The sequence below is a fragment of the Centropristis striata genome, chromosome 7 (assembly GCF_030273125.1).
Source record: "Centropristis striata isolate RG_2023a ecotype Rhode Island chromosome 7, C.striata_1.0, whole genome shotgun sequence".
In the NCBI taxonomy this organism is placed as follows: domain Eukaryota; kingdom Metazoa; phylum Chordata; class Actinopteri; order Perciformes; family Serranidae; genus Centropristis; species Centropristis striata.
In genome coordinates, this window is record NC_081523.1 from 2,408,083 (window position 1) to 2,422,567 (window position 14,485).

The following is a 14,485-nucleotide window of genomic DNA, read 5'->3' on the forward strand; positions in this document are numbered from 1 at the left end:
GGGTTAGAAAAAACACTTTTTTGCAGAACTACAATGATGAAACAAGTAATTTATAGAACATCTGAAAATATACATTTTTAGGGATGTTGCTTGGACTCAAACTTTCTTTACTTCTGATTTTATCAACCTATTTGAATATGTTTTCTTTACATTTACATCCTGGAGTTATCTCCTTAATAGATTAAATGTAATTTTTCTGTACTTTGTGTTGTGGAATCTTCTTGTGGCTGCAGAAAACAACTTGTTTAAGGAAATATTTTACGATTTTACAAAAAAAAACAAGCTTTATGGGTTAGAAAAAACACTTTTTTGCAGAACTACAATGATTAAACAAGTAATTTATAGAACATCTGAAAATATAAGTTTTTAGGGATGTTGCTTGGACTCAAACTTTCTTTAAATCTGATTTTATCAACTGTTTGAATATGTTTCCTTTACAGCGTTATCTCTTTAATAAATTAAATGTAATTTTTCTGTACTTTGTGTTGTGGAATCTCCTCATGGCTGCAGAAGACGACTTGTTTAAGGAAATATTTTACCATTTTACAAAAAAAACAAGCTTTATGGGTTAGAAAAACTATTTTTTTTGCAGAACTACAATGATGAAACAAGTCATTTATAGAGCATCTGAAAATATAAAAAAAAACATTTGTTTGCTTATAAGTTTTTATGGATGCTTGGACTCAAACTTTCATCAACTGAAATGTATTCTTATTTATCAAGTGTTTGAATATGTTTTCTTTACATTTACATCCTAGTTATCTCCTTAATAAATTAAATGTAATTTTTCTGTACTTTGTGTTGTGGAATCTTCTTGTGGCTGCAGAAGACAACTTGTTTCAGGAAATATTTTACTATTTTACAAAAAAAACAAGCTGTATGAGTTAGAAAAAACACTTTTTTGCAGAACTACAAAGATTAAACAATTCATTTACATTACATCTGACGATAAAACTGTAATTATGCTGTGATTATATGTTTTTTTAGGGATCTTGAAATGTTTTGCTTCTGATTTTGAAGATGTTTTCTTTCTATCTACATCGTACTGGACACATTTAATCAGATTGTGATATCTGTCTGGGTTTTTCCTTTTCCCTTGATTATTCTGCTTCTTATGACAATAGAGAAAGGTTTAAAAACAACATATGACAAGTAAAATTTTCACCATTCTCACCAGGTTGAGCATGCTGCGCAGCATGGCCAGCAGCAGGAAGGCGGCCTCGGTGTAGACGTTGTGGATGGAGCCCACCACCGTCCCACTGGAGGCCGGGATGCCGAAGATGAAGGTCCATATGGAGTCGAGGTCAAACTGAGAGGAAAAACACACACACACACACACTAGGGTAATATACGGCCAAAGATTCATATGTAATATAATTGTCAGAGATGTGGATTTGTTGTATGTTTTTGAAACTATGTGATGTTTTTACATCCGAAAAATGAAAAAAATTGGATATCTACAGGTGCATCTCAATACATTAGAGCAGGGGTCTCAAACTCAAATTAGCTGGAGGCTAAAAAAAGACACAAAATGACCCAAAAATACACAGAATTACCAAAAAAGTCACAAAATTATAAAAAAAAAAAAGACAATTATTAAAAAGAGACACAAAATTATTAAAAAAAGACACAAAATGACAAAAACGTCACGAAATTATTTAAAAAAAAAGACAATTATTAAAAAAAGACACAAAATTACCAAAAAAAGACACAAAATTATTTTAAAAAAGACACAAAATGACCAAAAAAGACACAAAATTATTTTTTTTTAAAAAGACAATTATTAAAAAAAGACACAAAATTATTTTAAAAAAGACACAAAATGACCAAAAAAAGACACAAAATTACTTTAAAAAATACACAAAATGACCAAAAAAGACACAAAATTATTTTTTTAAAAAAAGACAATTATTAAAAAAAGACACAAAATTATTTAAAAAAAAGACAAAATTACCAAAAAAGACACAAAATTATTTTTAAAAAAGACACAAAATTACCAAAAAAAAGTAATTAAAGGGACCCACACTCACATTAAACTTTCATATCAAGGTGGGAGCCACAAAATATCGCCACGAGGGCCACAATTGATCCGCGGGCCGCGAGTTTGAGACCCATGGTTTAGAGCGTTTAAATATTTTTTTTCCACTTTTGTAAACATTGCAATAAAGGCCATTTGTGCTGCATTCATGCCCGAGGAAATAAGAGTCACTGATATCTAGACATTTAACATGGTTTTCTTGATAATGATTTTGGTTATTATCAATAAAACCATGTTAAATGTCTAGATATCAGCTCTTTAATTAAACTCTTATCAGCTGTTTTTTTTGTTATCATTATATTTGTCCAAACAACTGTTCCTTTAGTTGTAGCAGACATTAAAATGAACAAGAAACTGAAGAAAACAAGGTGGTCTGATAATTTTTTTAGTGATTTTAGTGTTTTTAAAAGGCTCAACTGCTGCATTAATGTGTTGTGTAGTATTGATATGAGTGTGAGTGGAATAAAAGAAGTTGTGGTATACTAACATGTACCTGCAGGCTGTCCGGCAGCTCGATGACGGGCTGCTGCAGGAACAGCGCCATGAGCAGGAAGTAGAGCTCCGGCACGTTGGTGTGTTTGGGCAGCAGCGTCTGCAGGACGGGCAGCCCCGGGAAGTGGCACGCGTCCCGGTTGATCTCTCGCAGCGTGGAACGCCCCCCGGCACTACGGCCCACGTTGAAGCCTAAAGGGGGGGAGGGGGGAGAGTTAAAGGAGGTAAGAGCGCTGCACGGAGCTCGAGTATGTGCCACCAGAAACTGAATTTGAATCATTTATATTTGAATTTGAATTGCTTTTCTTGAATAATTGCATTAAAAACCTGAATTTGAATCACATCATTTGAATTTGTATTGTTCAATTTAAATAATTGCATTGAAAAACTGCATCTGAATTGTAATTTGAAATTTAATTTATTAGTTTGGAACTGAACGTTCAGTTCTCACAATTCAAATTCAGTTCGCAAAATTCAATTTCAATTTTCTGCGACGAACATCCGGGTAAGTTGAGGCAGAGCAATCGAGTGCAGAAAACGGAGGTGCTGATTGGCTGAAGAGGCGCCATGGCAACCGGGTGGCAACAAATGTTACAAAAAAAAAAACGGAGGTGCTGATTGGCTGAAGAGGCGCTATGGCAACCAGGTGGCAACAAATGTTACAAAAAAAATGGAGGTGCTGATTGGCCGAAGAGGCGCCATGGCAACCGGGTAGCAACAAATGTTACAAAAAAAAAAAGGAGGTGCTGATTGGCCGAAGGGGCGCCATGGCAACCGGGTGGCAACAAATGTTACAAAAAAAAAACGGATGTGCTGATTGGCTGAAGAGGCGTCATGGCAACCGGGTAGCAACAAATGTTACAAAAAAAACCCGGATGTGCTGATTGGCCGAAGAGGCGCTATGGCAACCGGGTGGCAACAAATGTTACAAAAAAAAAAAAACGGAGGTGCTGATTGGCCGAAGAGGCGCTATGGCAACCAGGTGGCAACAAATGTTACAAAAAAAACTCGGAGGTGCTGATTGGCTGAAGAGATGCCATGGCAACCGGCTAGCAACAAATGCTACAGAAGAAAACGGAGGTGCTGATTGGCCGAAGAGGCGCCATGGCAACCAGGTGGCAACAAATGTTACAAAAAAAAAGGGAGGTGCTGATTTGCTGAAGAGGTGCCATGGCAACCGGGTGGCAACAAATGCTACAAAAGAAAACGGAGGTGCTGATTGGCCGAAGAGGCGCTCTGTGTATCTGTGCTCGATTACTCTGCCTCAACTATCCGGATGTTTGCCGCAGAAAATTTTAATTTAATTTTGTGAACTGAATTTGAATTGTGAGAACTGAATGTTCAGTTCCAAACTAATAAAATCAGTTTCAAATTATAATTCAGATTCAGTTTTTCAATGCAATGATTCATATTGAACAATAAAAATTCAAATGATGTGATTCAAATTCAGTTTTTTAATGCAATTATTCAAGTTAAGCAATTCAAATTCAAATATAAATGATTCAAATTCAGTTTCTGGTGGCACATATTTCAGCCCGTTCTCGAGAGGCCCTCTGACTAAAGGCGTCTACTGGCTTTATCAAGGAGGTGATTACAGTAAGAACCCAGGATGATCATTGTCTCACTGAGCTAATCAGGCAGGATTTAAACTGGACACTAGCAAAATAACTGAAATGATAAGGATCTGGTTGACAAACTCCAAATCTAAAGGGCTTCAACCTGACAGCACACATTGTGACAAAGCTACAGCAGTGGTAGTTCTGTTAGGCCAAGTCACTACTCAGAGAGGTTTCAGAAGCCAGGTCAGTGGTTCTCAACCTGATGATGATGCTGATGATGAGGAAGATGAAAACAAAAAGAACTCTAATGGACACATTTGTGACACACATATTGTGTATTTTTGTCTTAGGGTTCTTTCACAACCTGAGTCTGTTTGGTTTGTCCGTATCAGAGTGAAATTGATACATTTGGGGCATCTTATTCTGAATTTCGTCGACACAACAAATACATTTTCGGCGCGATGCAATTAGATGATATCACATGGTGTGTTACCTGCAGGTAAGAGTTTTATAGTGCAAAGTGAGAAAGAATGACAGTAAAGTGTTTATCCTTCATGTCAGCTCGCTCTGAACCGACTCAATGAATTTACCATAAATATCACAATACGGGTCACTACATTATATATGGGCGGCTGGTTTGACTACGGAGAAGCGAATGAAGGCAGCAACCAATCAGGAGGAGGATCAGAGTCCAATATGTAGGCTACCTACCCTTTCCGCTTTGATGAATTGCTGGTGTGTTGTGATGAATTGCTGGTGTGTTGTGATGAATTGCTGGTGTGTTGTGATGAGTTGCTGTAGTGTTGTGGTGAGTTGCTGGTGTGTTGTGATGAATTGCTGGTGTGTTGTGGTGAGTTGCTGGTGTGTTGTGATGAGTTGCTGGTGTGTTGTGATGAGTTGCTGGTGTGTTGTGATGAGTTGCTGGTGTCTTGTGGTGAATTGCTGGTGTGTTGTGATGAATTGCTGGTGTGTTGCGATGAATTGCTGGTGTGTTGCGATGAATTGCTGGTGTGTTGTGATGAATTGCTGGTGTGTTGTGATGAATTGCTGGTGTGTTGTGATGAATTGCTGTGTGTTGTGATGAATTGCTGGTGTGTTGTGATGAATTGCTGTGTGTTGTGATGAATTGCTGTGTGTTGTGATGAATTGCTGGTGTGTTGTGGTGAATTGCTGGTGTGTTGTGATGAATTGCTGGTGTGTTGTGATTAATTGCTGGTGTGTTGTGATGAATTGCTGGTGTGTTGTGGTGAATTGCTGGTGTGTTGTGGTGAATTGCTGGTGTGTTGTGATGAATTGCTGGTGTGTTGTGATTAATTGCTGGTGTGTTGTGATGAATTGCTGGTGTGTTGTGATGAATTGCTGGTGTGTTGTGATGAATTGCTGTGTGTTGTGATGAGTTGCTGGTGTGTTGTGGTGAATTGCTGGTGTGTTGTGGTGAATTGCTGGTGTGTTGTGATGAGTTGCTGGTGTGTTGTAGTGGATTGCTGGTGTGGTTTGCACTTCAGGGCCACCGTATTTAACCACCAGAGTTAAATTAAAATGGACTAAACTTTGGGTTGTGAAATCGTCCTTAAAAGTGAAGAATTAGAGCATAAAAGTGCCTGTTAAGAGAAAGTAAAAAGCAGAGCTTATCAGCAAAAAGTTCAAACTTATACCTGCAAACATTTAAACAGATAAGGTTTCAGGTTGAGAACCACTGAGCTCAGGAGGGGCTACGGTCGCAGCAGCAGCAGCAGCAGCAGCAGCAGGGGGTGCAGGGAGGCAAAAAATGAGAAGACGAACCCTTGGCTGTGAGGCGCACAAACTGCGCAGCTTTGTGTTTACTGAACGACGGCCAACTCCGACGGAAAGCGTTGCCAGAGTGAGGAGAGGCGTCTGCTGAGCCATATTACAACATACAGTATATTCACTGCACATCATCACTGCATGCTTCTGACTCCTGTCTGCACATCTTAACCATTTGAATTAGGGCCGGGACTCGATTAAAAAAATTAATCTAATTAATTAGAGGCTTTGTAATTAATTAATCGAAATTAATCGCATTTTAATCGCATATAAATATTTGACCTGAGAACAGTGAGAAGTAATTTTTTGTGTAGCAATAGCATATTTATAAATATAGTACATTTCATAAATCCAGGTAGCCTATAGGTAGGTAGACCTTCTGTAAACTAGAATACTTTGGTTTTTTAAGTAAAACACAATCCACGCTAGCTACCACACTAGTCGCTAGCTGCTATATGTTTAGCATTGAGGTGATACTTGAGGCTGGATGTGCTGCTATGGTGATATGTGAATTCCTTGTTGCCTAGCAACACAACCATGCTCTTATGGACGCTTCCATCCGTTGGTTTTTATTAACTAAATGTCCCATCATCCACGGGGCCAACCAAAGGTCTCATCAGCTTCTTCCTTCATGTTCACTGTGGTTTGTTGTTGTCTCAACTCATCAATGCTAGTTGGTGCTCCAGTATAATCGGTCCTCCTGAAACTCATTCAGTGAGAAACGTTCCGCGGTGCAAAAATAAGTGCGCTTAAAATGCAATCATTTCTTAAACACGTTCATTTTTGTGTTATTAATTAATCTTAATTAACGCATTAAAGTCCCGGCCCTAGTTTAAACTTGTTTTCGGGCTAAATTCAAGCACAACGCCCTTTGCAAGACAGCTTCAGAGTGAACACTGAGTCTCAGATGTGTGTTAGTGACGGTGCTCGGGGCTCCTGCACTCACCCAGCACCGTGCCGATCTTGTTGGTGAGGACGGAGTCGGTGTGGTCCAGCCAGCCGCCTCCACACAGGCCCTCCTTGAAGCGGTTGAGGATGGACTGGTTGGAGAGCAGCACCACCAGGATCCAGAGAGCCGCCGTCACCGTGCTGGAGTGGAGGTGTTCCTCCATGAACATCAGGAGCCAATCAAAACCCAGCGTCCGCACCAGCTCCTCACACGCCCTGCAGGGGGAGACAGAGAGCACACGGGGTCAACTGATGAGAAAAACACATTTTTTTATTATTTCGCAGTGACCAGATTTGTGGTAAAGGATTTACACCAGGCGGCAACCTCCTGGTCTGAGCAGGGAGGCAACCAGGAAGTGCCTTAAGCTGCATTTTACTGAAAATTCCAGCAGGGGGCGCTAAGTGTGGCTGCAGAAGCATTTTGGTCCATTCATTTTGAATACAAAATAAGAAAACTTCTGACTTGATTTATTAGCTCAGAAATGTTTTTCAGGACAACACTATGGTCTCAATCACTAGTAAAAAATCTTCTTCAAGACAATCTGATGTTAATAGTTCTAATAATGGCCCCATTTAGAAGAAAATAGAATATAAAGAATCGTATGATTTGGGGCGGGGCTACCTTTGATTGACAGGTCACTGACAAGGCGAGCCGTCATCAGGAGAGAAGCAGAACAATGCGTATCCACGGCAACGTGTCAATAAAGTTATATATAACGTGATATAGATATGAAAAAGGAGGTTTAGCGGTTTGTAATTTTTGGTAATTTTATGTCTTTTTTTGGTAATTTTAACATGTTATTGGTAACTTGGACAATTTAGTGTCTCTTTTTGTAATTTCACATCTTTTCTACATATTTTTTTTGGTCATTTTGTGTCTTTTTCTTGGTCATATAATGTCCTTTTTGGTCATTTTACATTTTTTGTTGGTCTCTTATGTCTTTTTTTGTTATTTCTGTGTCTTTTTTATGTCATTTTACACCTCCTTTTTTAGGGTTAGGGTCTTAATGTCTTCCTGGGTGTTCTGCTTGGGAAACATTTAAGGTTTATTGCTGGTCATTTTTTAAATAATTTCACATGGTTTTAAAAAAAATCTTTCTACATATTTCATTTTGGTAATTTTTTGTTGTCTTTTTGTGTCTTTTTTAGTAATTTTTACATTGTGTTTTTTTTTTTACGTCACCTGGGTTTGTTCTGAAAGAGTTTCCATGGCAACGTGTCAATAAAGTTATATATAACGCTATAGAGATATAAAAAAGGACGTTTAGCGTTTTGGTCTCAGGACTTTGACCCTTTCACTTATTATTTATATACAGTCTATGGTTTACAATCATAAGAAGTTAGTGCATTTCCTATTTTTTGCAGGTTTAAAAACGTGCATATATGCACTTATTTGGGTGGAATAGGGGAATTAATTCCAGGAAATTGACTTCAGAGTTGAACACATTTGATAATGTTGTGAATATTCACATTCATTAATAGGGATTTTCTTTCACAGCGTTCAGGATTTAAGCAGATTGAGGGGAGACTTTAGTCTTACTGGGCGTTGACGGTGCATTTCTCTCTGGTGGTGAACAAAAGTCTGAGCAGGTTGTCCAGCAGTCGGTTTCTCAGCAGAATCAGGCTGGCAGACAGGAGGCCGCCGAAGTCATCGTCATTACCTGGAGACATGAAAGGTTTTCACAAGGAAACAAATCGTTTAGTTAGAAAGTTAGAAAATAAGCTGAAAATAAGTGAATATATGCAATATTCATCTATTTTACAATCAGAATCAGAATCCTCTTTGTCATTGCACAGAGTTCAAGTACTTAGTACAGCGAAATATATATATATATATATATATATATATATAACAATATATGATCCAAATAGACCTATTTTTTGGCATGTATCAGCAGAAAAAAACAAAGTTAATGTACAGTATCGTGCAGAAGTTTCAGGCAGGTGTGAAAAAAGCTGTAAAATAAGAATGCTTTCAAAAATAAAACGTTAAAAAAAACCTTAATTATTTATTTTTATCAATTAACAAAATGCAAAGTGAGTAAACAGAAGAAAAAATCCAATCAATATTTCTTGTGACCACACACCTTTACACGCCTTTAAACCAGCATCAAGTCTTTTAGGCATTCTCAGTAGTTTTGCACAGTCTTTTATCTAATTTAGTTTTACCTCCGTCAATCTTCTCCTCGTTGTTGATCTCCATGACGACAAACTTCTCGCAGACGGCGAATGTGGGAAGAGTCGAAGAGATGAACTGACCGAACCTGTTGAAGGTGAAAAAAAAAGGTGTTTTTGCAATCTCTGTGCACAGTTAGCGTCGCCGGTTAATTCACGTTCAGTGGCGGACACCACGTGTACAGTTAGCATGCGGGTTTGTTTACAGTAAGCGGCGGCTGCTCTGCAGTTAGCGATGGCGGCCGCAGTTATTGAGCTGAACAGTGAAATACGAAATGTTCCCACCAAGGTTATTATAGTTAACGAAAACTAACGAAATAACGAAAACTAGAATCAAAAAAACATTTTCATTAACTGAAATAAAAATAAAAATAAAAACAAGGGTTTTTAAAAAAACGATAATTAACTGAAACTGTATTTTGTGGTAACAAAACTAACTAAAACTAACTAAAAATTATAGTGAAATTTTTTGTTTTCGTCTTTGTCAACTTTTTTCATCCGTAAACCTTTTTGGTTGATATGAAATCTATTTCATCTATCTGGTTTTATGACTTAATAAACTTATTGGGGCTGAGATGGATCAGACAAAGGAAATAAAGGAAACATTTATTGTGACCTTATTGAATCTGGACCCAACAAATACCCCATTACAAAACAACTACAACTAATAAAAACTAAGCTAAAACTAAGCATTTTCCAAAAAATAAAAACTAATTAAAACTAGCAAACTCACTCTAAAAACTCATTAAAACTAACTGAATTTGAAAACAAAAAATCACAACAAAATTAAAACTAAAACTAATGAAAAATCCCAAACTATTATAACCTTGGACAGAAGCAATGTTGATGGCTGATGTAAACAACAATTATCGAGTCCACAAAAACTGTCGCGTCCATTTTTATATATCAAACGATAAGTCTATTGACTATCCTGATAGGCCTGATTTATACGTCCCATCCTTATTGTATACTGTGTGTGTAGGTCAAGGTTCATACACATTTTGAGTGGTCAAATTCAAGCACTTTTCAAGGACTTTTAAGGTCCATTTTCAAGCTTTTCCAGGACCTTACAACGGTTGTAAATTGCATGTTTTAGATGACTACTTACATGCTAAAAGGGGTAATTTCACTCAACCATACTGACAGCAATGGTTTTACACTTTTAACAACCAAAAGTACAGTTTGCTAATCTCAATATTCAATTTAGTATTTTTTTCATTGAACATGTGATTATCTATAGTCTACAGATTGCAAGAGAAATACAGTAAGAATTTCAAGCATTTTCAAGCACTTTATTCAAAATCCAAGCACCTTTTAAACCAGAGGTGTCAAACTCAAATACACAGTGGGCCAAAATTTAAAACTTGGACAAAGTCGCGGGCCAACATTGATATTTATTGAAAAAATGGACCTAAACAAGTTCAAACGAAATGGAACAAGCAAAGCTTGATATAACTTAATATTGCAAACATGCAAAATCTAAAATCAAATAAAACAAACAAACACATCAATGGCATTCATTTCTTAAATAAAATTTAAATAAAAATCCTATGTCCCTTTATTTTATATGCGGCCTTCTTTAAATTTAAATTTAACAGTAATCTTTTTCCACAGGCTAAAAATAAATGTGAGAATAAAATAACAATAATAAACCAAATGACTAATAATAATATCCTTCAATGAATGTGCAGCCATTCAAGCCCATTCAAGAAAAAGTGCATAAAGACAACTTTAACTGTTGCTCAGTTTGCTACGCACTGATCTACTGTGTTCAAGCCAAAACACCAGCAGAGCATTCTGGGATTTGTAGTATTATTTGGTATTGCCTTTCTGGGCCAAATATAATTATACTGCGGGCCAAATTTGGCCCACGGGCCAGAGTTTGACACCTCTGTTTTAAACCTTCAAATTACAACATTAAAATTCAAGCATTTTCAAGGATTTCAAGCACCCGTACGAACACTCGATAGGTGTGAGTGTGTGTTTACCTGAGCAGGTCGTACTGGTTGGGGAAGCCCAGCAGCAGCAGACTGAGCACGTTGCTGATGGCGGCGACCGTGGGCTGGGACAGCGAGGTGTCCCTCAGGGTCAGCAGCAGTCTGGGGATCAGCTGGAACTCCCTCAGAAGTTTGGCGTTCTTAGCCGCTTCACTGTTGGACACAGAAAGACGTCACATAGTTAGATCACGGATTCTTCTTCTTCTCTGAAATGAATTTAATCTGGAGGAAAGATTACAGAGTCCTGAAACATACCTGGATTCTGTCAGCAGCTCGATGAAATGTTCAAACAGGGACAGGTGGAGCTCGTAGGGAGCGTGGAGCCACACCTGAGGAGCAGAAGGAGCAGAAGGAGAACTCAACATGGGTCACTAACTACTGGCATCTCAGCACCAAGGTTATTATACTTGGTTATTAAACTAACTACTGCTGCCCCCGCGACCCGGCCCCGGATAATCGGACGAGAATGGATGGAAACTAACTAAATAAAGAAAACTAGAATTGAAAAAACATTTTCGTTAACTGAAATAAAAATAAAAACGAGAGTTTTCAAAAAAAACGATAACTTACTAACTGAAACTGTCTTGTGTGGTTACAAAACGAACTAAAACTAACTAAAATTATAGTGAAAATGTCCTTCGTTTTCGTCTTTTGTTGACTTTTTTTCATACAGGAAGCATTGATAAATATGTTTATTGAGACTGGACTATGTGAGTTGATTATTCAAAAAAGTTCAGCTCTTCACTCGACAAAAATTCAAAACAGCCGGAGCTACAAGAGTTAACTTGAAAGAAAATTTCTAAAAACATTTAGAGTGTGCTTGACTCTGGCCTGTGACTCTATTCATACATTATAAGATTACAATTTGAATTGTTTACGCCCAAACTATAACTCTGACAGCTTTACCACCCCACTGTGTGTGAGAAGAACACATTTTTCTCTCCCTCTCCACTCTAGCGATGATGTCATCACTCTAGCCTCTCCATAGGGTAACATTGGGGGGATTTTTTGGCGTGTTTCTGCTGAATAATTTGAAAACCGTTTTGCCGAAACCCTAAGAAAAGTCATAGCACACTTGTCATGGGCGAGCCGGGCCATTTGATATCTTTTTTAGTGTATGTGCGACTAAAAACAGTAGTCGACTGGAAAAAAACACGGAAGAAACGGAAGAATTAAATCTAGGATTAAGCCCGGAGTATATAACCTCAAGTCATTTAATCATTCATCACCTTGGACTTTAAAAAGCTCAGATGGACTGTTTTTCACTATTTTCTGACATTTTAGACCAACAGTCTGAATGATTAATTGAGGAAATAATTATTAGTTGCAACCAAGGTTATTATAGTTAACGAAAACTAACGAAATAACAAAAACTAGAATTGAAAAAACATTTTTTTTTTTTTTTTTTTTTAAATGATAACTTACTGAAACTGTATTTTGTGGTTACAAAACTAACTAAAATTATAGTGAAAATGTCCTTCGTTTTCGTCTTTGTCAACTTTTTTCATCCGTAAACCTTTTTGGTTGATTTGAAATCTATTTCATCTATCTGGTTTTATGACTTAATAAACTTATTGGGGCTGAGATGGATCAGACAAAGGAAATAAAGGAAACATTTATTATAACCTCTTTGAATATTGCACCCAACAAATACCCCATTACAAAAAACTAAAACTAATAAAAACTAAACTAAAACTAAGCATTTTCCAAAATATTATAAGTCATAAAAACTAGCAAACTCACTCTCAAAACGAACTAAAACTAACTGAATTTGAAAACAAATATTCACAATGAAATTAAAAACTAAAACTAATGAAAAATCCAAAACTATTATAACCTCACTCATCACATAGCGGCCCACTTTCTACTAGGGTTGTCAAAAGTATCGATACTCAAAAAAGTATTTTTAATATTTTATATATATTGTTCTAATTGTTATTGTTTATTGTATTTATTTATTGTTTGCACTACCTCAGACCTGAAGCTTGTTATCATAGCTGCAACTGTTTTTTATTATAAATATTTATATTAATAATATTTTATTATTTATATTTATTTGGTTCTGTTCAATTTTACATGTTGCATTTTTCTTGTTAATAAAAATATTTCTGTTAAATTTTGGGGTCTTTGTTTTTAATCCTTGTGGTATCGAAAATGGTATCGAGTATCGAATATTTTCCTGAGTATCGGTATACAGTTGAACATTTGGTAACACTTTACAATAACATCTAAGAAATGTTTATAAATGGTTTATAAACCAATTATTAACCATTTACAAAGTGCTATACATATTTAATCTTTAAATGGTTTCAACCATTTTCTTAAAGGTATATGAATAATTTCAAAATCATTAACATACTATGGTGTTGTAATATGGTGTTACAAATGTTATAATGAGTGAAACGAAAACTATTAATAAACTATTAATCATAATTTAATTGTTTGTCAATGGTAAATTAATTAGTGAGTATCGGTATCGAGTTGAAAATTTTAGTATCGTGTCAACTCTTTTCTACTTTCTACAAGATTTGACGGCTGTGTGAGAAACTTTTCGGTCGCAGCAGCCAGAAAATCCTAAATTACAGCTGATTCCCTCAGTTTGGTCTTCCAGGTGGAAGCTTTCGGCTGTTCAGCTTCTTTAAACTGCTGGCCTGCATTAATCCTGTCTAATCGAATGAATCTGGCTCTTTATTCCATTAACATTTCCTGGCAGCGTCCCCTCACCTCGAAGTCACAGAGCAGGTCCTGGAAGGCGGTGGAGTTGGGGATGATGGAGGTCTCGTGGCCGCTGTCCACCGTCCCCACCAGGGAGAAGGTCAGGTGGAGGATGTGGCTGTTGAGCAGCGAGCGCTTCTTCTTCAGCAGCATCGCCAGCAGCTGCAACAGAGAAAACATTTTACTTTACAGTGTGTTCACTACACTCCTAATGTTTGTTTTACTGGCATTTTAAAGACTATTTATACCTGCCTCTGTTTTGTAAAACCATATATTTACATACATGTATATTCTTTAGTTCTAGCAAGTTCATTTTGTCTACTCTGAATATTATTCTTAGGTTTCTTTTTTTCGATAAAGGAAAGTAAGAGATGTTTTTTTACCTCTAAGCATAGAGGTAAAAGAACATCTCCTACTGTCCTTTGTCGAAAAAAAGAAACCTAAGAATAATGCATATTCTTTGTAAATTTGCACAGAGGCCTGTCATGATAACAATTTTTTTTGTAATAGATATTATTGTGGAGTCCATCCTTTTCCACAGCAATTAATTTTTAAATGTCAAGAATATTAAACATTGGAATTGAAAGGCACTCTCGGGCTCTGTTAACAGAAATTGCACTGAGATAAATATTATATTATTATATATTGTAAATAATATATATTTTATAGATTTTTTTTGGCAATTCCTACTGCCTGTCAAACATTTGCAGTATTACTGAAATAGCACAAAAAGTCTGTGTTATAATGTGTTCACTGTAAGAGAGGCGTGGCTCCTT

The 14,485-nt window shown here is 36.7% G+C and overlaps 1 protein-coding gene across 1 annotated transcript in view; it reads right to left on the reverse strand.

Annotated features, from left to right (window-relative positions):
* Positions 1-14,485, reverse strand: part of wdfy3 (WD repeat and FYVE domain containing 3) — a 203,873-nt gene that overhangs the window by 56,252 nt on the left and 133,136 nt on the right. Inside the window, 8 exon segments of the mRNA XM_059336480.1 lie at positions 1,175-1,309; positions 2,532-2,722; positions 6,821-7,038; positions 8,363-8,483; positions 8,992-9,086; positions 10,986-11,147; positions 11,250-11,323; positions 13,719-13,871. Coding sequence (XP_059192463.1) covers positions 1,175-1,309; positions 2,532-2,722; positions 6,821-7,038; positions 8,363-8,483; positions 8,992-9,086; positions 10,986-11,147; positions 11,250-11,323; positions 13,719-13,871 — 1,149 coding nt within the window.